This window comes from Mesocricetus auratus, unplaced genomic scaffold (assembly GCF_017639785.1).
Source record: "Mesocricetus auratus isolate SY011 unplaced genomic scaffold, BCM_Maur_2.0 Super-Scaffold_100008, whole genome shotgun sequence".
Classification (NCBI taxonomy): domain Eukaryota; kingdom Metazoa; phylum Chordata; class Mammalia; order Rodentia; family Cricetidae; genus Mesocricetus; species Mesocricetus auratus.
In genome coordinates, this window is record NW_024429192.1 from 8066775 (window position 1) to 8089879 (window position 23105).

General features: G+C 38.4%; 1 protein-coding gene across 1 annotated transcript; it reads left to right on the forward strand.

Moving 5' to 3' along the window:
- The first annotated feature begins 230 nt into the window (after positions 1–230).
- LOC101830785 (keratin-associated protein 21-1) lies at positions 231–680 on the forward strand. The gene has a single exon (XM_005073900.2). The coding sequence runs from the start codon at positions 231–233 to the stop codon at positions 678–680; it is 450 nt and encodes a 149-aa protein (XP_005073957.2).
- The last annotated feature ends 22425 nt before the right edge of the window (positions 681–23105 follow it).

A 23105-nucleotide genomic window follows, 5' to 3' on the forward strand; every position in this document is an offset into this window, starting at 1 on the left:
TTACAGGTCCCGCATACGCGGGCAATGTTTTCTATACGTCACGGTCATAAAATGACTTAATGGAGAATACATTATGATGCATAAGTTTTGAGTGTCCCGAAAATATATCTATTTCCTTGAATGCTTGTGTGAGTTCCTGGGGAGTAAATTGTGAATTCCTAACATGACTGTTGAGGGGATGAGTTCACTTCAGGAACATGTCTGTAAAAAGAGAGGAGCCCATGTGAGGCATGGGCCATCCAGTCCTGCGGGTATATAAAGGTCTGAGGACTCTGGGTGGCAGCCTCTCTTCAGAAATACCTGACCTCTCAACTGAAACTTCACCTCTCAACAACATGTGTTGCAACTATTACAGAAACTCCTGTGGAGGCTGTGGCTCCGGTCGTGGATATGGCTGTGGCTATGGCTCCAGGTATGGCTGTGGCTATGGTTCAGGCTATGGCTGTGGCTATGGTTCAGGCTATGGCTGTGGCTACGGCTCAGGCTATGGCTCTGGATACGGCTCTGGCTGTGGTTGTGGCTATGGCTCAGGCTATGGCTGTGGCTATGGTTCAGGCTATGGCTGTGGCTACGGCTCTGGCTATGGCTGTGGCTATGGCTCTGGATACGGCTCTGGCTGTGGTTGTGGCTCTGGCTCCAGCTGCTATGGCTACAGAAAATGCCACTCTTCTCGCTGCTAGTCTCCACCGCAATTCTCCTGTCACCCTACGAACAAATACTGTAGGAACAAATCCTACTGGAGCCTCCCTCCATCTGTTTCGTCTGAGCCCAAGGAATGACTGACAGCTGTGTGCCGACACCGGAAAACATCTCACAGTACGCCTTTACTCCTGGTATTGACAGTATTTTCAGCACACCATGGAAGATGGAAGATGAACTTCATTTTACTGGGTTTTGGAGTGTAAACCCTTACAGCTGTCTCTTCGAGCCTATGCTGCAGCTGTCTTCAGAGGCACAGAAGAAATGCCCAGTTGGAATACGTGAATGTAGTTTTTGAATAAAATGATGTATTCACTAAAAAATATAGACTGCTTTATGTAACTGTGGTCATTAATTAATAGAGTTTGAAATGAAATAATTGAAATAAAATGTGCTGTGAAATACATGAACTAAATCTTGGGGGGTTGGCAGGTATTTTGTTGTTACATGTTCCCATATGTTCCCAAGCCATCCACACTATCCTTACTCAAACGTCCCAAGAGTACCCCACCTCAGCTTTCCTTCCCTTAGGGTGTTGGTTGCACTGATAATCTCTTTCTAATTTCTAGGCTGTCCTAGGAACCCTACGTTAAACACACAACTCTAAAGAGCTGAGCAATTATCTATTTAGTAGGATGTAGACTCTTTTGGATATACGCCCAGGAGTGGTGTAGCTGTGTCATATTGTAATTTACTTCTGAGAAATCTCCACACCCACAACGATCTCTCTAGAGACGACACCGGCTTACACTCCTGCCAACACTGAACAAAGTTTCCTTTTTCTCTACATGCACTCCAGTTGTTATTGTCAGTTGATTTTTTAAAGAAAAATATGGTCAGTCATTCAGACTCATGTGAGATGGGAATCTTAAAGAAATTGAGTTTGATTTTCCCTGATGACCAGTGATTTTTTTTACACTTTAAAACAATATTTATTGGCACTTGTATTTCTTTTTTTTTTGTGAACTTTATGTTCAGATCAAAGGCCTATTCTTTTGGATTGAATTTTTAAAGGTTTTCTTACTACCTTGGTTTTTGAGTTCTTTTTACATTCTGAATATTAATCCTCTGTTGGATCTGTAGTTTTCCAGGGTTTCTCTCCTACTCTATAGGCTGCCTATTCATTCTATGGACTGCATCCTTTTATAAACAAAAGTTTTCAGCGTCCATACAAGTAGAAAAAATATCTTAAAAGATCATATGGGATCATAACGACTCCAGACAGCCAAAACGATCTGGATCAAAAAGAAGAAGTTAAGTTATTACCATACACAATCTCAAGTTACACTAAAAAATTAATATAAGCACGGTATTGTCACAAAAGCATAAATGTAGATCAGTTGGACATAAGAAGACCCAGGTCTAAATGTGTGCTATTACAGATACTCAGTTTTTACAAAGACTTCAAAATTATACACCAGAGAAAAGACAGCATCTTTAACAAATAGTTATGGGAAAATGAGGCAGTTCTTAAAGAAGAATAAAACTAGAGCCATAGCACTCACCCCTCCCAAAAGCCAACTCCAAGTGGATCAAAGACGTCAATGTAAAACACGAAACTCCAAAACTGCTAGAAGTGCAGGTAAAGAGACTACTACAGTGCATAGTCACCTGTAACGACGTTGTAAGTAAGATTCTGGTTGCTCAGAAATTAAGGCCGACAGTTGACCGTGTTGATTTTTTGAAAGCCAGATCCCTTCTATATCCTGCTTTGTAGCCACCTCAGTGGTTCGCCTGTGGGTCTGGGCTTCTTACATTCTTAGATCTTCATTCTCGGTTGAGAACACCCTTGGTTGCAGTCCTGCACTTGCTTTTCCTTCACTGAAGAACAAGGATATTTTGTGGTTTCTAAGAGGTATAATTATGTACCAAAGCTGACTGTATTTAATGTATATAATTTGTCAATTTGAATACATCCTTGTACCTCTGAAATCATGGTTATAAACACAGTCATAAACATGTCCATCAACTTTCAAGACGTTTTCATGTTCTATTTTGCATTTTACCCTTAGGGGAACAAGCACTTAGGATGATAACTACGTTTTCCTCTAAGAGTTAAGGGCACAATGCCCTACTGTTTGGTACAGTACAGCAGTTTCTCAGGAGGCCATCACTTTCATCTTGCTTTTCTTATTTGAGGATCCTTCCACAACCCCAGAACATCCAGAGATTCTGATAGACTATAGTTTGCCTTTTGATACAGATGGAACATTTCATATTGAATGTTTCTGATTAAACTACTGTGCTGTTTGTGTCTGGATTGGACCCAGAGGGGTGGGATATTTTTAGACTTAGGAGACAGAGACATTAGTGTTTATGTCATGGCTAAGTCTGGGGTCACATGTCTGATTTACTGGTGTGTAATTTGAGATATACAAATGGAGGGCAGTACAGCTACATGAATCTCAAAATGCCAAGCAGCTGTCAATAACAGGTCATGGGCAGACCTGTCAATATGGAAACACTCTCATGTGTTTATAAAACTTGGAAGTCTTGGTAATTTATAAGTGACATAGAAAGATTGACTGTCATTAATGTTGTAATTGTAAAGTATCGAATAATAAGCTGGGTAGGTAAATATTGTCAAAATGCTGTTAGGGGCTGAACTTTGGCCCGGTTTGTTTTGCAAGAATATTGTTGAATGTGTAGGTTTGCATTACTTATGACATTTTGACTAGAAGCTTGGACACACAGCATACATATCTAGGAAGCTCATGCTTAAGCATTTGACTCTAAATGCAAGCACAAGGAAATCAAACATGGGATGATCATGACTTTCAGGCCTGGGCTGTAAAACGAGGTAGATGCCAATCTTGGACTATACAGTGAGACCCTTAATCAAAACAAACAATGAACCAAAAAGTTGTTGACTGAAGGCATCTACAACACTGCAAATGGAAACTTTCTTTTTTGTTTAAATAGTAAATCTCTGTTCAGAATGGGTATTTATTTTGTAGTTTAACATTTCCTTTTTCTCTTTTTTAGTCACCCCAATAACAAAGGGATGCTGATCACCTCTCTGGAAATCTTCCCTTTAGAGAGAAGGGTAAGCTTTAAGGGAGTAGATGCAATACGCTGAACCTTTGAATTCTTTTTCAGGAAGACATAAATAGTATTTTAGAATGATTATGATAGTCTTACTGAAGAGAACAACAACCACGATGAGCACATCTATGAAGAAGGAAAGATTTTAATAGTAGTAAGTCAGACATGTTTGTAATAGAGAATTTCCATGACCCTAGAGAGGCAAATAGTTCACACACATGTATTCAGAGGCCTAACATTGTTATACGCTATCATGTTCACACACATGTATTCAGAGGCCTAACATTGTTATGTGCTATCATGTTCACACACATGTATTCAGAGGCCTAACATTGTTATGTGCTATCATGTTCACACACATGTATTCAGAGGCCTAACATTGTTATACGCTATCATGTTCACACACATGTATTCAGAGGCCTAACATTGTTATACGCTATCATGTTCACACACATGTATTCAGAGGCCTAACATTGTTATACGCTATCATGTTCACACACATGTATTCAGAGGCCTAACATTGTTATACGCTGTCATGTTCACACACATGTATTCAGAGGCCTAACATTGTTATATGTTATCATGTTTATGAACGGTTACCTAATTTAGCTATTCTCTTGTTTCCCAGTCTCTTCCTGCATCTTATTTATAGCTATACTGTGACTTATATGCACCCACTGTTTCAGTCAGCCCAAACCTTTACAGTGCTGGTCACTCTGTTTCAAGAAAATGGTATTATCTTATGTATTTTTTCCAAACCCTCTCTCACTCAATATTACTTGAGTTGGGATTTCCATCTTGGATATTTCTGTAGAAAGCTGTAGCATGTTGGCCCGTGTGGCATTCAGCTATGAGTTCGCTCTTATTACTGCATAATACCACACCTACCATGGGTTTCTCTACATCACAGCATTGCTGCTGTGAACACATGTTCCCTGAGGGGGTCTGTGATCCTTCAACCCAACAAGTGACTTGAGGCAGAATGTGATTATTTACTTTGCTGTCTGTTTCAACCCATGCTCTCACACTGCATTTTCTTACTTCTCCATATATGCACAGAAACATAGTTTCACCTGATCCTTTCCTATTGTTTTCTTGAGAACTGAAAGGCATAATATATTCCTTCAATTTATATATCTATTATTAATAATGAGTTTGAACATTTAAAAATTTTCCCCAAGTAACATTAACCTTTCTATGTCTCTGACATAGAAAGTCATGTCATGGGAAGTTCTGTATTTTAAAAATTGATTTACAGAAACTCTTTGTAACCCCCTTTATTTTTAGACATTGCAAGGGTCATCACAGCTACTATTATTTGCTTGCCTATACGTATAATGCAGTTTATGTGCAGTTTACACACATAGCAAGTGTGATTTGATAATTTTGTTTAGAAAGGTTCACCCTAACTCTTTATGAAGAGGATTCCACACATTTTTGGAATATTTATTTTATTGTTATGTATATTTGTCTGGGAGAGTGTATGCCACATGTTGTGCAGGTGTCCAGGGAGGTGATAGAGGGTATCTGACCCCCTGGAGCTGGACTTACAGCTGGTTCCAAGTTGCCTGATACAGGTGCTGGGGAATGATCTCAGGTCCTTGAGAAGATCAAGAAGTGCTCTTGGCTACTGAGACTTCTCTACAACCTTGACAGTCTGTATTTTCTTTTGGTAACATTATAGTTTTCACATTTGAATCACTAATACTCCCCCTAGAACCTCCTGTTATACATTTTGCTACACACACACACACACATATTTGTTATACATATACATTTTGTTGTAATTCCATTTTTCATTATATTGATCAATTTTCTTCAACACACAAAATAGTTCATCTTGACCTTGGCTGATAGTACCTATTATTTCAACATAAGCCAGAACTTTTCTCTGAACTTCTTATTAAACCCTTTTTACATTTACTTTTGTTCACATTTTTCAAAGGCTTTAAAAAAGGAACAAAGTCAGTTCAGGTGCAGATCATTTGAAGCCTAGGTACTCTGAATAAGAACAATACAGACCAGAAAGCCAAATGAAGTCATTTTCAGTCTCATTGTAGACACAAGAAGCCTGTTACTTTTGCAGTGAAACTTGGATGAGTTTAATCTGCAGACAGAGTTAGGACCTGGAGATATATGAGAAGGTAAGCCTTAGAGGTGCAGAAAAGAGAGACCAGATCACTAAAGTGATGTGGGCATGTATTAATGCAGTAAGCAGTAGAGTCTACTTCAGTTATTTGAAGAGATCATGGGTATTATTCTGAGGTCCTAGGAGATTATGAAGTGTGATATGGTGATAGTAGTTCTGTTGCTGTTGGAAACTGGCATCTCATTCTGGAGAGGAGGCGCCGATGGTGGGGCTATGATTTACTGTATTCTCTGTATTAGTCCAGTGCCTTAGACTGTTTGAATGTTACTCCTGTTACTGTATTTTTCATTTAAGAATGTTGCTGCATTTGTTTACTTATACAACCACTCCCTAAACTCAGCTTTCTCACACATAAAGTTTGAATTAGACAATTTCCCGGCGTTTTTGTAAGGCTCACATTAATACTACTTTAAAAAGAAATTTACTTTTCATTTTAAGAACTGTTTTAAGAGCCTGCCATATGAATTTCTTCAAAGGCCGCTTCATAGGGAAAACAGTAATTAGAACTTTAAGAGATTAATTAATATATTTGCTCATAGGAATTTCTAAAATACAGTCCTTAGTATGAGTAATAGATGCTTTATAATTTATGTTTTTATTCACTGAAATATCCAGATGCATGGTTTTGATGTTGTATTCTAGCAATGATTTGCTGCACAAAGCTGTAATCACATTGCAGATAGCAAACATTAGGATAATTAGGATGGATTGAGCAAATACACAAGGGGCACATTATCAACCAAACACATCTTCAGGTAATGTCCAATTAGTCCAAGAATATTTCTTGCGCCGTTTGTAAACGAAATGCCCTGGACTCAGTCTTTGTTATCTGATGATCAAAACTTCCAACATTATAAAGATTCCTCAATGATGTTGGGCTTGGGTGATTTAATACACTTTTCAAGAGGCATAGAGCAGTGTCCAGTAATAACTTGGTTAGTTATCAGCTGCAGATGGAGGCATGGGCTAAGAAATGAGAGCTTGAGAGACATTCCAGTGACTTTGCTTTTGCAGGTGATAGATCTGAAAGGGACTGTGAAGAAGCCAGAGAGATGTCAGAGCAACAAAAACTGCCATGCAAATCCATAGGTTTTCAGCTTTAGCTTTTGAATCAGAGTTTCTGAGAAGACTTTGATTCCTGAAAATAGACAAAAAGTATTTCAGGAGAATTTATTTTTAAAACTTTGAAGCAGGACAAAAGAAATGGATTCTCATTAAGAAATTATTGTAACTAAAGAGAAAAGGATGATTTGAAAATAGAAAAGTATTCCTTACTTATTAATTTTCTAGTTTTGGAAAATGCTGAAGAATGAGGATTTAAAAATAATTTAGAAACTACTTTGTATGTGTGTGTGTGTGTGTGTGTGTGTGTGTGCACGTGAGACCATTACAAAAGAAAAGGCAGTAATTGCAAAGCTAAATTTACTCTAATATTAAGAGGTAGAAAATGAGGCTGGGCTTAGTGGCTCATACCTTTACTCCTAGCAATTGGGAGGCAGAGGTAGGCAGATTTCTGTGAGTTTGAGGCCAGCATGGTCTACACAGAGCTACAGATCAGCCAGAGATACACAGTGAGACCTTTTCTCAAAAAAGTATGAAACATTTAAATCAATGGTTGCTAGACATTGATTGTCATGTCAGTAGATCTTATGACACTCATCATTGTGAATATGATTTGAGATGAGGAGGTTTCTGCTGGGCTATTCTCTCAGATCTGTGTTAAATGATCAGCTGAGCTCAGATCCCCTTGGTCAAAGTGAAAATCTTCCCAGGAACCGTACCTACTCTTCAGTTGTTGATGTGTCCTGACCTTTCTCAAAATCTCAGTGAGTGTGAGTGGTCTACAAATTCTGACATTGACTGTAACTGGATTCATTGATCACCAGGTCTGGTGATATTTAAAACCAATGCAGTGAAAGAAAAATATTTAAATACAACATAAACATATGCAAAACCAAAGTGCCTTAGGCAAAAAAAAATAAAACATTTTCAGCTAACAGAAGGGAACTGACAGGTATTGGTAATTGTCCTCATCACCATAAATTTTATGTAGAGAAGAAAAAGAATATGGTGTAACACTGGGGGAAACAAGTGTTTTGGTGATTCTGTCCTTGTGAAGCAAACTCTAGATACACAAGTAAACGGGTACAGAAATTAAGGTATGTGTACAAAAAGTATATTATATTTTTTCTTATAGACATTTAGAACTAGAAACAGTAATCTATTACATCATGTAAGTGTCAGTGAAGAGTTAGCAGGAAGGCTGAAAAGATGTTGTCAATAACAACAAATTACCTTGAGAAAAAATCTGAAGAGACACTCCCGTTTTGCCTTGAATGGGAAGATCCACCATCAAATATAAGCCTCCCAGGTTTGGATGTGATCTAAAATTTCTACTGGATTCTTTACACAGAAAAGAACCTAAATGTAGATAAAATGCAATCCCGGCACACAATCCAGAATTTAGAAACATAGGCAAATATACTTGCGGTGTTGTATGATATGAAGTTTGAAGCAGGATGAAGTAAGAAAGTTGGATATTAATTACATGCTGCTAATGCATCTCATCACAAAACAGTAATCATGGGTATGATATTACTGGATTTGACAAGAAATTTCATAAAAATAAAAATCTCATACATAAAAGAAAAAAGAACCAAACAACAACAAAAATGTGTAAAGAAGAAAAGAGATAACATACATATATACAGGTATCTGTATTATGGATCACTCCTTCATATCCATGGCAGATTGTTCTAGAATCTTCCCTCAAAATTCAAGGATGCTCAAACCTACTATATTATAGTATATGAATACAACATGAACACAGCCTCTACATTCTTTAAATATCTCCCAGTCATGTGTATTTGTCAACACAATGTAAATTCTGTATAACAGTCATTATATAAGCTTTGGGGGAACAATAATAAGGTATAAGCTCTTGTGAATGTTCAGCACAAAGGCATTTTTTTCTGGGTAATTGCTATCTATATTTGATTCAATTCACAATGTGGAAATTTCATCTAACTTAATAGAAACATCCATTCAAACATGTTAACAAATATGCAAGTTCACTCATGGTTAGGGAAATTCAAGAAAAAATACCACATTATTGTTTTATCAGAAAGTCAATAGTGTTTGCAGTTCTTGTTGACAGAGTTTTGGGAACAAACTCATTCAGTCCGTAGGAAAGTGGTACCTTTGGGTCCTGGGAAGTCTGTGGAGATGGTGTCTTCTTCAGTACATCCCATAGGCCTGGCTGCTCTGACTATAAAACACATAGCAACCGAAGCTGCCATTTACCTCCTCTTAGGTGGTAACTTCTGACACATTCCCCGTACTTGACATCATCTGTGGTGAACTGCATACAAACTCTTCTCTCAACACAAGCTTGAGAATTGTATTAATTAGCTATTCTTGTCTCTGTCAACAAGATATCTGAAGTATACCACTTAAAGAATGAGGGGCCTATTTGGGTTCATAGTTTCAGAGGGTGTGGCACATGGCTACTCCACTCCATGTGATTGGGCAGAACATCATGGTGGTGGGGAAATGTGGCCAGAGAAGAATCTTTACCTTATTACAGAAGGAAGACAGGGAGAGACGGGATATCAGCCTGGACAAGATGCCACTGAGAGCCTGACCCCAGTCTCCCACTAAGGTCTTACCTCCTAAACTTTTCCAAATGGTACTACTGCTTGGGGACCAAGTGTTTAACTCTGGAACCACTGCGGGGCACATTTTATAACACGACTGAGTGCCTGGGTTTCATCCAGATACCAGAAAAAATTCCAAGTTTAGAATCCATATGTAAGTTTTTGACAATATACATTCTGAGGCAACATTTACTCTTTCTGTTATGTCACTGTGATCATAAGCCCACTCATTACCCCGTCTGTTTTGTGACAGCAAATTTATTTTTAATATTGACTCTAATTTCAGGTTGTCTTTTGAAGTAATGTAGTACTCTTTATGTAGTTCTAGGTGAGTTTATACCTTTATTTAGTTTGAGGTGAGTTTCAAGCATTTTAAAATCTCCATTTCGTTCACAGCTCTTAAAAGTGGACGTGCATGAACTTACGCCCACATTAAGTTCTGCAAAGGTGAAAGCAATGGCTTGTTTCCTGGTCTCTGAAGCTTGCACTTTCCTGGAGTGTTACAAGTCTACTAGACTCCCCAAACAAATACATCTCTTTTGACTAAAACCAGAAGACGCAAGGTTACAAACTTCTGGCACTGACTCTAACTTAGCATCATTGTCTTTCCTGAAATGGATGAATGATAATGATATAGAGGAAGGGAAGGAGAGAAAGAGGAGAGAGAAAGGGAAGAGGAGAAGGAAGGGAAGGAGGAGGAACAGGAGGAGGAGAATGAGTAAGAGGAGCAAAAAGAGGAGGAGGAGGAGAAGGAGGGGAGAAAACAGAGCCCAGGGATCCATCCTGTTTCATTGTTGGGAGAAACATTTTATCTCCCAGTATTTATTTCAGGATCTAGGACTCTGGATCTAGTATTTCTCATGTACTTATTGATTGTTTCTCTCAAACAGTCAATGTTTGATTCATCTGATAGTAGAGTACATGTGACATTAAATGAGGAGAATTTTGTCATTTAGAACAGCTGTTCTCAAACCTGAATCATTGCTAAATCTATGCAGGAGACTTTGCACTAAGTGCTAATGCCTGGGACATTTCCAAATGTTCTTTCATTGGTTTGGTATTTTATAAGTTCCATAAGGAATTTTAAAGTCTTATAACTCTAAATCCCGTGTGTGTGTGTGTGTGTGTGTGTGTGTGTGTGTGTGTGCGTGCGTGTGTGTGTGTGTGTGTGTGTGTGTGTGTGTATACATATAACCCACAGGACCATTTTCTTTGGAGGATTCTGACTAAAACACTTCCCAACTAAGTAGAAGTAAAATTAACTACCTAATCTACAGAGTTCATGACTTCTGTTGTGTAATTTTGGCTCTGAAACAGATTGTAGATGACTATCAAATTCCTTGAATTGCTCTTAAGACCTTCTGAGCATGCGGCGGCCCCTCTGAGGTCATCCCCTGTGGAACTTGCTATCTCTGCTCCAGGTCTCACTCTTCATGGGAGCCCCACCCATCAGATGCTGCTGTTCATATATCATGATGGATGAGAAGCTCAGAGCCGCTCATATTTGGGTCCTGAGCACTTCCCCAGTATGCTAGATTTAGATTTCAACAATTATATCAATTTTAAGATTGCAGACCTTTACATTAAGCCAGATTTGGGGTAATCTAAGAAAAAGTTAAGCATAAGCATCAAGTTTTACCATGAAATCTTTTTGAATCACATAGAAAATGTCTGCCCCAACAGGCTATATTTTCATCATCATCAAAGCCTCGGAAATTATCTAATGTTTTTCTTGTTTTAAACATGTCAGAATATTCAAACACAAATGCATTGTAAATTAATCATGTGTGTTGACTAACATTACTTTAGCTAGAAATGCTATGGGGACTGCCTGATTAATCCGTAGTGGTGTTTCTCAAATACGGGTGTTTATCAGACTTCTGTAAACGGCTTGAAAAACACTGATGCCTGGGCTTCACTCCAGGAGTTTATGACTAAATGTGTCTTAGATGGAGCTGGAAATTCTGCCTGTTTAATGATTTCTCAGGTGTCACTGATGCAACTGTCCATGCATTCCATGTTCAGAATTACTGACTCTTAAAAATCGATAAAAATCAGTTCAAGCCTAGTATTATTCCTCTCTTGGTTCAACATATAATCAAAAAGAAATGTTTTTTTTTATTTCTTGGTGTGCTTTAAGTAGTTTGGGCTAGCCTGGAATTCTTAATCCTTTATCTTTGCCTCCTGAGTGCTGGGGTTTTAGGTGTGCTGCTGTTCCCGTGTCTCCAAACACATTTGATGAAGGTCTCATATGTGCTGTGATAGGAACCTGTGGTGACAAGAGAAACATTTCTGTTAATCATCCCCCTCAAGATCGAGGTAGACACACCTATCTGTAGTAAAGAACAAACTTCAGCAGACAACAGCCATATGACACAGATGAACAGATCATCAGAGGCTCATAGAGATGGGAGATAATTAGACTTCTGGCAACTACAGCGTGTTTCTACTTGAGAAGAGACTTGAGTTCATCCTTCTGAGCTGCACCAGTCAATTAGAAAGGAGGAATTCAAGATTAGAACAACACAGGGACAGAGACAAGTGAAGATGGGCACCATAAGCGTTTTCCACACCAAGTGCCTGGTATCTTGTACAGAAGACTTTGACAAATAATTTGATGGACTTCCATTACTTAAGTATTGAAAAAATGGTTGGGGAGAAGAAAAATTTTAAAGATCTTCTGAACAAGGTGGAGGATTTAGAATGACCACAGTGGGAAACACAAATTGTTAAGCAAAAGAAAGTTATCATTAAAGGGACTGGTATAAATACAAATTCAGTAAAAATGTGACAGAGAAGTTGGGTGGAGAGATGAGTGATTTTCTCGGTACCTCAATCTAAACACCCCTTCAGAGCGTGATGAGTAAGACCAGGGCCAGTGCTATGCTTGAGTTTATAAGAAAGTAAGGAAGTAGCAGTATATTTTGTTTTGGAAAACACAGTTTAAGATATTATTTATATATATACTTTGAGAATCCCATACATAAACACAACAAAGTTTGATCATATTTGCCTCCTCCAAATCCTTCTAGATCTCTCCCATATCTCCATCCCATTTTCATGTCCTGTTTCTTTTGTTGCTTTTATGTAACACCCTGAATCTGATCAGTGATGTTAGTACATGCATGGGTGTGAGGCCATCCGTGGGTAGAAAGCTCATCAGTCACAATGGTTAAGATTGAGAAAACAAATGGTAACAAATGCAGTTCAGGATGAGAGGAAAGGGGAGACCTACCTCATCGTTGACGGGAATGTACACATAATGCAGCCACTATGAAAATGAGTGCGGAACGTTATTAAGAAAGCTAGGAATATAGGAGCCATATGACCCAGCTATGTGACTTCTGGACATGTACCCAAAGAGCTTGCATCCTTCTACACAGAGAATGCTTCTCCATATTTAGTGCAGCTCTATTTATAATAATAAGGTATTAGAAACAGTCTAGGAAAAAATGGCGTAGTCAGGGATTCTCCTAATTACAAACTGTTCCCCATTGTCTGGTGTAGAATAAAGTTCAATTGATGAAACAAACCCACGCATAAACAGCTGAAGTGCTCATCAGTTGACGAATGGACAATGAAGACACGGTACACATGCACTTTGGAATTTTATTCATTTGTGAAGAAACATGAAATTTGCAGGGAAATGAATGGGACTGGGAGCAATTATACTGAGTTAGGTAACCCAGGCCCCAAAAGACAAATGCCACATGTTATCTTTCACATGTGGACTCTTTAGGCTCGTGCATTTAACTAGGATACTGTACAATCCGGGAAGCTAGAAAGGGCCTTTCTGGGAAGAGGGTAATAGAACAGAGGGACATAAGGAGAAAAGGTGAAGAATCGAGGGAAGGTTTAAATGGGGAGAACAGGGCATAGAGGAGGAGGGGTAAGATGGGGATGCTAACACTCAAGAAACTTGGAAAATGCATTCAAAAAGCAGCTGTCTTATAAGCTTATAAAATACACACACACACAGCATAACTAGTTTTAATGACATGTAAATTGGTAAGGGTGGAACACTGGAAGTTAGGTGTGAACTAGGAAATGTAGTGACAGTAACAGATGGAAATAATCCTGGGAGGTCATCAAAAACATGTATTTGATTTTTTAGAAGACTTATTTTCATTATTTTTAATTATGTGCACATGTGCATGCCTGTGCCTGTGTATGCGGACAATAAAGCAAGTGGTACCAGATGCACACACAGCACTGCCTAAAAGGGGTCCTGGAAATCAAAGTTAAGCCTTCTGGAGATCAGTACACGATCTTAGCCATCTGATTTTTAAGCATGTGGATATGAGGCCATATATAATACATCCAGGAAGAGAATAGCCCAGTTGTAATTTATAGATTTAGTAATAGAGTACATGACATTAGTTTGAAAGTAACTGATATTAGGTATTATTTATAATAGTAAACACTAGTTGCCTATAATTCTCTGTCAAAGAGTAGGTCCTTGGTGAAATTCCCTCTTCTCTCTTACTGTATCTACTGATATCATCATCATTTAGGTTTCGTTTAGGCATCCATTTCTAGGAGAAACCATTTCACAGCATACTTCCTGGCACTCTGGCTCTTTCAACATTTCTTCCTTCACTTGGGAGATATTCCTGAAGCTTTTGGTACAAGAATTGCAGATGCAACTGTTGGGACTGGGTTCTCAATGATTTACTGATCAGTGCAAGAATTAGTTTCTCCCAGTGATGAGCCACCTAATTGGTTATCAACTACAAAGTGATCATCCCTTAAATCGTATGTACACAAACAATAAAAATGGAGTCAGCTGGTTGTATTTACAGATTTGAGGATATATTGCATATTATGTATATGTTTATGTATGTATGTATATAAGCAATAATAATAAAAACACCTTCAATTTTTGAGGGAATGCGTGGGCACAGGATTTGGAGAGAGGAAAATGAATAATGTTCTAATAATGTTTTAATTTAAAAATGAAATAATGTAAATATAAGGGAAATATTTGCTTGCAGGTTTATTCTTTATATTTGAATAAGCAGCCGTCTATAGGTTAAGCTTTGAGTACACAAATGGAGCTTGTGAGGGGATTTATAAGTCAAGAAGAAACTGATGAGGACTTATTTGGCAAAGTCCCTTCACTGAAGCTTGGGGAAAGGTAGAGAAAGAGATCAGACTTGTGATCTAAAGTAATGAAAAGATAACTAGAGTGGTATTTCAATGCATTTGAAGAGAGAGGTGAAACTGACAAAATGCCAAAGCAAACCAGGAGTAGAATGGTAGAAAGCAGATTGAAAGAGCATGATGGAGTAACTAAAGCAGAAAATGAGCTAGCTGATGGAGAGTTGGTGCAACGGGAGCACAAAAGATCTTTGGGTCTCTTAGCCTGATAAGAAAGCACTGTCGGTCCTCTCTCTCTGTGACTGGGTTCCATGGGTCCAGTTCAGTGTTTAACTGTGGGTGTTTGCCTCTGCTTCCATCGGTCACTGGATGAAGGCTCCAGGATGCCTGTAGACATCAAGTTCATTATCAGGAATGGGTATTCAAGGTGGTCTCTCCACTATTGCTTAGCTTGCCAGTTGGTGTCATCCCTTTAGATCACTAGAGGTCTCACTGGTGCTAGATCTGTTTTCTAACCTATGATTCCCTCTTCCCCCTATCTTACCCCCCATTCAACCTTCCTGTTCCCCCATGACCTACTCTCTCTTCCTCTTCTCCCCCTCTCTTCTTCCAAGCTCCCACTACCTCCCCACCCCTCACCGTGTTCCCAATCTGTTCAGAAGATCTTGCCTCATTCCTCTTCTCTGGGGTACCATGCATATCTCTCTTAGGTTCTGAGCAAATTGGCAAAGAATGGGCTGGCAAAACCAGCAGAGACAGCTGATCTGGACAAGGGGGAGCTCTTGGACCCCAGACTGACAGCTGGCAGGCCAGCATAGGACAGATTCAGACCCCCTGAGTGTGAGAGTCAGTGAGGAGACCTGGGCAACCTTTGGGCCCTGGGCAGTAGATCAGTGTTTATCCCTGGAATACAAACGGACTTCGTGTGTCCATAACACAAAGAGGGATGCTCTCTCAGCCTGGACTCTTAGGGGAGTGCCTGGACCCTGCCCTGAGTGAAAAGACAGACTCTAGATATCCCCTATGTGGAAGGAAGTGGGGATAGGGTGGGAGGCTGGGGGGGGATGGTGGGGGGTGCGGGAGGAGGGGAGGGAGAGGGAACTGGGATTGACATGTGAAGCAAGCTATTTAAAATTAAAGTAATAAAAAATGAAAGCACTGTTGGAATGATTTGTTTTCAATATAACCAGCCTCCAAAATTAAATGTAGTTATTTTTTGCATAAATCTATACATATTAAATATTTACTGCACAAAACATAACCCATCAAACATTATATGTGCATTTGAACATACATATGAAATTAACACTGGCCTAGAACTGAAGCAATTTCCATTCATGTCATGACAGTAATGGATTTTATCTGAATCATTACCAAATGAGATCAATCTAACAGATGTAAATTATTAACTATCAACTAGGATAACAAATTTCTTAGTTTCTGCATATTTGCAGAGGTTACTTTGTCAGACAAGTCTTTATCCTTCAATGTGGAGAAATCTTCCTGGAAGATAAAGAACATCATTGCGTGTAGTTTTCAGAGGGATAAAGAAACTGACAGGCTCACACATGACAATGATCCAGATACAAGGAGTTACAGAAGTTCTGAGTTTATCAAAGAGTTGAACAGTGTCTTCATGGATGCTTAACACAGGGAAAGCTTACTGAAGCGAGAAATGGGAAAATTGAACCAATAATAAAGCTTGTATTTTACTGAATATGGTGAAGATAATTGATACAGTAAATAGAAAGGAATTTCCAGAAGATGAAAATAAAATGTCATATTTAAAAAACAACACTGCTTTAGCACGGCTCAACATTTTGTAGGTGGTAGAAAACTATGAGTTGAGTTCCTGACAATCACTCGAAGGCCTCAGATCTGCAAAGAAACAAATGCTTGAGTGCACAAAATTATACCAGAAGGCAATTCCACACAAGTGTATTTTTCCCTATTATCTCTTCTCCAAGCAAAGTGATTGCAGGGGTGTAAAAAACAGAATAATCAACAAAAAAATAATAGTTTCAGGTATAAAGAACTTTCATGAATTGTAACTGGAACCATATGACCCAGATGCAAATAAACACCCAGTTTTCATAGTGGATATTATTTTTGGTCAGATTGTTTCAGTATGAAGTTTTAGAAGCCATTTTTAAATTGTTTAAGATTCAATTCCAACTGAGCACTTATATACTTTTTTTTCAGTTCCCTTGGTCAAGTGATATCATACTTAGGTTGCTTTGAGACTAATCTGATGGAAAATTAAATCAGCCTTACTGAAGACACATTTGAGAAATATTCAAATGAGTTCAGGCAAAAGTATCTACTGAATGGTTATTTAAAATAGGGCCTAGTCATTTTGTTAAATTTAACTCTTGTGCAGCATAGAAACACCAAAGCTTTTTCTAAATTTGGGGGAACTTGCACAACCATAAGTCTTCCATATTCTGATTTATGCTCTAGTTCTGCTCAAAGAACTTAAAACACAGTTTCCTAGTTTGGGTTAGTGTTGAGTGTCTTTGTCTTCCATTGTTATTCAATTCCAAAGACAATTAGAACTTGCTTGATATAAGATTTATTTTTATTTATCATTTGGGAAGGTCTAGTACATGGTCAGAGGGACTTGTTAGCACTGGGTCTATGGTGCAGGCACTAGTGGGTGTTTGTGGGGAATGAATACCTCATGGCTGGAAAAATGCAAGGATAAAATAGGAAAAAGAAAGACCCAGCGCCCCATCATTTTCTCAGTGCTTCACTAGACCACACCCTTAAATGCTGCACCAGCTTCCCTTAGTACTGTGCTGGGAGCAAAGCTTTCATTATATGGGCCTTTGGGAAAATCTCAAGAATCAAACAGAAATTATTTTGTTTCACAAATATGTCAGTTTATCAAACTGTGCTAGGCTCATTGTTTTATACAATGCATCTCTGGAGGGCTGTTACATTATACTCTAGTTTATAATACTTTTGCAGATGGTGGGATGTATATTTAAGCATAATTTAAAAATAAATGTAGATTATTAATATTATGGAAGGAATTTTATTTTATAGAGCCATTCAGTATATATACATATATATATATATTTTTTTTTCTTCTTGGAAGTTTCTTAGAACACATTTTAAGACTTTCTGGTTTGGGTGTTCCTGGAAACACAGTGAGAGAATAAACCATGAAAACTCTAAATCATAGCTGAGGCTCATGCAATGATTTTTGTTAAAGAGAATAATTTCACAAATAATGGTTTCAAAAGAAGCAGAACATAACTAAAAAGCATTGGGAAAAGCAATGATTCCTGTAGTTCAAAATAGCCATTGTAGTTCACCATTTGTTTGTCCTCAATTTCTTCCTATTACCTTACTTTAATAACGAAGTTAAACCTATTTATTATTTACCCTTTTACTCTCTTATCTCTATTGGGTTCTCAAAGGACAAACAAAACGAAAAAGGAAAATCTGTTTTTTTACAACATTTATGTTCTGTAAGAGAAATATAAAAGACATTCACAATACAATAGGATCATAGATGCACAGAGAACCAGTGGAGAAGGCAGAGAGTTGCATGTAAAGACAGCATTTATAAAAACAGAAGTGTTCAGTAAAGGCCTCCCTTAAACAGCTACACCCAAACAAGATTCATAGCAGTGAGATAGTGAGCTAACTAGACACTCAGTAAAAGACGGAGGCAGACATACAGGAAGGTCTAAAACCCTAAGTGGACCTGCTGCTAGGGTGTTCTAAGGTGTCCTAAACGATTTCTTTCATTGTTTTTTATCATATTATTGCTTCATACTGTCAATGACTCGCCCAGTTGGCCTGGTATTTGGCTGAGTGTTTTTACACTCTTTATAATACAAAGCTGGGAGTTGATTGATGGTATAATCTGTGTTTTATTTATCTTTTTGGTTTAGAGCGTTGTCCAATGTCATGTTCTGTATTGGGTGTATCTCAATATATGCCAACTGAATTGAACAGATATAAATACTGATTTACCACAGTTTTAAATTATCAAGTACAGTTGTAGTAAATGAGAATAGTGACATTAGGGTTAATAGTACAGGCTTCACTGTTCATCGATCTTTCTTGAGGAGCTTAGTAAAAGAGTGTTGTAGAGGATGGGAGAGAGCTACAGTGGCTTGAGTCAGAGTTAAGTGAATTGATCCTCTATTGTTCAGGGGTAACTTCCTGTTGGGTTGGGAATACAGGGGTTTTATTATCTTCTGGTCATGTGTGCCATGAGGTCCAACACATAGTTTGTAATGACTTATTAATTCTTATGTAGAGAATTAGACTTCACAGTATGTTGAGGACAATGCTACCTTCAGAATCAAAGATGATGAAGGGATACCTGTTATTTTCAACACCACAGGGGAAATCCTTGCCCTATATGTAAACAGGGTTGATTGTCAAAGAATCCTTCAATGTTTGCTTCATTACCTTCTGACAACATTATGTCTGTAGCTCCGTTTGCCTGAATAATGTCTTTGCAAACTTTATGGCTACACAGAACCTCCAAATGTGATCTTCCTTGGAAGAGAGGATTTTGCAGATATATTCACATTTTTTTAGATGGGTCACACTGGATTTAGGTACAGTATGATCCAGTGACTGGGGTACCATATGAAGATGGATGTAAAGAAGTAAAAAGTCTGTGTAAATACACTGCAAGCCAGCCCTGGGTTCAAGGGGAGGCATGTGAAGCACATATTCTTGCTGAGCCCACAAGAAGCACCAACTCTTTGACATCTTGATTTGGAGCCTCAAGTCTTCTCATGATTAAGAACAATTTTCCATTATCTTACATTAGAATTTGTGACAATTTTTTATGGCTGTCCTAGGAAAATCATACAATAATTTTTATGCATTTCTGGCCAGACCAAATATGGAAACATTGGCTATGGGAGTTTACTGTTGAACTTAACAATAAGGTCCAGAATGCACTTGCTTCCACAGCATAGTGTTACATTTGGTGCAGGATGAATATTCCATGCAGCACTATGAACTTGAAGTCTTTTCCAAATGGTCATCATTTTGAGCTATGACTATTTGTATTTAGTTGAGTTCTTCTACAATGTTGTTGATCTTGTGAACTCATAGTAGCTGTGTTTACCTCCACAAGAACTGTACAGGCTCAAGCCAGTCAAAGTTTACAGATGAAAGATGAAATCACAAAGTTCCACTCCTAGCTTAAGAGACATTGGTAGGCAATGACTGTTGGGGATAGGGTGATCATTTTGTTGGGGAGTTGAATGTTGGCTAAATGTTAGGTTGCTCAGTGCTTCCATAGATGGCTCCACTCCTTAGAACCACATCCCGACAATCATACATGTCTCCTTCATTAGACACAATGGGACAGTATGCATTGCATACATATATGGAATTATCAGAGAATATATAAAAATAGAAAATAAAAGCTGTGTTGTCTGGAATCCTTATTAGTTATATCAGAAAATGTCTAATGAAGGATGATTTCTTGGTTTACATGCAATTGAAAAATATAGGCTTACCCATCAATGGGCAGGGGTGGAGCACCATAAGGATGCTCCCTTCTATATTTGGATGTTGACTGGGTTGGTCTTGTGAAATCTTGGGCATATCATCATAGTTTCATTATGTTCATGTGTGCAATGGTCCTGTTCTGTCTTTGTGGATATTCACTACCTCCGGCTCTTGAAATCCTTCAGTTCTCCCCTTTGATATGATCCCTGAGCCTTGTTGGAGGATTCTTAGTCTGTGGTTTTAATTTTTGGATCAAGTCCTTCAGAGATATGAGGAAATACATTTCTTCTACTTATAGTAATAAACACCTAAAGTATTGGATATTGCCCAAATACAGTGCTTTCTTAAAATTTATTTGTTTATAGAATTTTCCTGAAATTGTCATAAAGCTGTTAGGAAATATTAACAGCCTGAAGAGTGAAAGCAGTTTACTGATTCAATTTGTATGAATTTCATTAAATTTAAGGCAGAAAATATTTTAGAAAGATATAAATGTTTCATAACATTATCTTTTGTGGTTGTGACTCTAATGTTTTATCACGTTACATTTGTAAACTATAAAAATTTTAAACAAATATACAACCATAATTTTTACCAACCAGAAGAAATTACCATTTCAATTTTATTATCTATGTTTCCAGTCTTTCTAAAATTAAAGATGTAGGCTTGTGTATGTTTCTTTTTGACATTTTTTGAGAGGGGGAGGAGAAAGGGATTCTCCTAATTTGCCTTCATTCTAAAAACGTGAACTCACACACTGCTAGCCAGACTCATGTTATCCTACTTGATAGTACATTAATGTACCTACAACTGGCAGCTTATACCTTAAAAACAAATGCATTTTCTATTTTATGCCTGCCATTTGCCTTAAAGTAGATATCTTTAAAGAAGACAGCATGCTAGTATTTCACTTAAAGTGTTTCATGTGGGTGAGAATGTCAGGCAGCAATCCAAATGCGCTTCCTGTGAAGCAACTAATGGTACCCTTTCCTAGCAGGTGCTTTAGGGCAGTTTATAAGTGCTCTGAAATTCTTCAAAACAGAGCTTTGGTTCCTAAGCCTGTGGCTCCAGACTGAAAGGTGGCCTGATTGTTGCTGTCATCTGAAGGTCAAGGGCAGGAGCCAAAGGCTCATTAATAAGACCTTTTCTCCGTGGTCCGCAGAATGAAATGTGTAAAACAGAATCCCAGAAAAAACAAAAAAGTGCCTTTACCTGTTACTAGTCATGAATACAGCAGCCCCCTGACTTTTTTATTTTAATTTTTAAATTTAAATTTAAATTAGAAACAAGGTTGCTTCACATATCAATTCCAAGGTCCCTCTCCCTTTCCCTCCCCTCCTCCCACCAACACCTCCAATAACCCCTCATTTCCCCAGGGAGGGTGAGGCCCTCCATGGGGGTGTCCATAGTCTGTCATTTCATCCAGGGCAGGGCCTAGACCCTCCCCCAAGAGTCCAGGGTGATAGTGCATCTCTCATTGTTGGATGGGCACCCAAAGTCCATTTGTATACCAGGGATAAACTCTGACCTACTACCCAAGGCCCAATAGATTGATTACCTAGGCCTCCTCATTGACACCCACATTCAGGGGGTCTTGATCACTCCCATGCTGGAATCCCAGCCATCTGTCTGGGATTCAAGAGCTAACCCTTAGGTCAGCTGTTTCTGGGGGTTAAATCAGCCCAATCTTAATCCCTTTGCTCATCAGTCCTCCCTCTCTATCACTGGATTTCTTGAGTTCAGCTCAGTGTTTAGCCATTCTGCCTCTGCTTCCATCAGCCATTGAATGAAGGTTCTGTTTCCCAGACTCTCTGGCCATGGGATTATAGGCTGGCATTCCCCAGATCTATGTCTAAAATCCATATATGAGAGATTGCATGCCATGTTTCTCTTTTTGTGAGTTGGTTACCTCACTCAGGATGGTTTCTTCTAGTGCCATCCATTTGCCTGCAAATTTCAGGATTCCATTTTTTTCTACTGAGTAATACTCCATTGTGTAAATGTATCACATTTTCTCTATGCACTCTTTGGTTGAGGGGCATTTAGGTTGTTTACAAGTTCTGGCTATTACAAATAATGCTGCTGTGAACATAGTGGAACAGATATCCTTGTTGTATGAATGTGAATCTTTTGGATACATGCCTAAGAGTGGAGTTGCTGGGTCTTGTGGTAGGTTTATTGCCATTTTTCTAAGGAATCTCTATACTGATTTCCAAAGTGGCTGTACAAATTGGCACACCAACCAGTAGTGGAGGAGTGTTCCCCTTTCACCACAACCTCTCCAGCATAAACTGTCATTGGTGTTTTTGATTTTAGCCATTCTGACAGGAGTAAGATGGTATCTCAGAGTTGTTTTGATTTGCATTTCCCATATGGCTAAGGATGCTGAGCACTTTCTCAAGTGACTCTCAGCCATTTTGGACTCCTCTATTGAGATTGGAATCTTGAAATTCAAAGAGCAGCTTATACCAATTCTTCTCAAAGTATTCCATGCAATAGAAGCAGAAGGATCTTTGCCTCTTTCTATGAGGCTTCAATAACCTTGATCCCCAAGCCACACAAAGACACAACTAAGAAAGATAACTTCAGACCAATATCCCTCATGAACATTGATGCAAAAATACTCAATAAAATACTGGCAAATTTAATCCAAGAACACATCAAAACAATCATTCACCATGATCAATAGGTTTTATCCCAGGGATGCAAGGATGGTTCAACATACGGAAATCCATCAATGTAATCCACCATATACACAAGCTGAGAAACAAAAAATCACATGATCATCTCACTAGATGCTGAAAAAGCCTTTGACAAAATCCAACACCCTTTCATGATAAAGGTCTTGGATACATCTGGGATAACATGAACATACCTAAACTTAATAAAAGCTATATTCAGCAAACCAACAACCAGCATCAAACTAAATGGACAGAAACTCAATGTGATTCCGCTAAAATCAG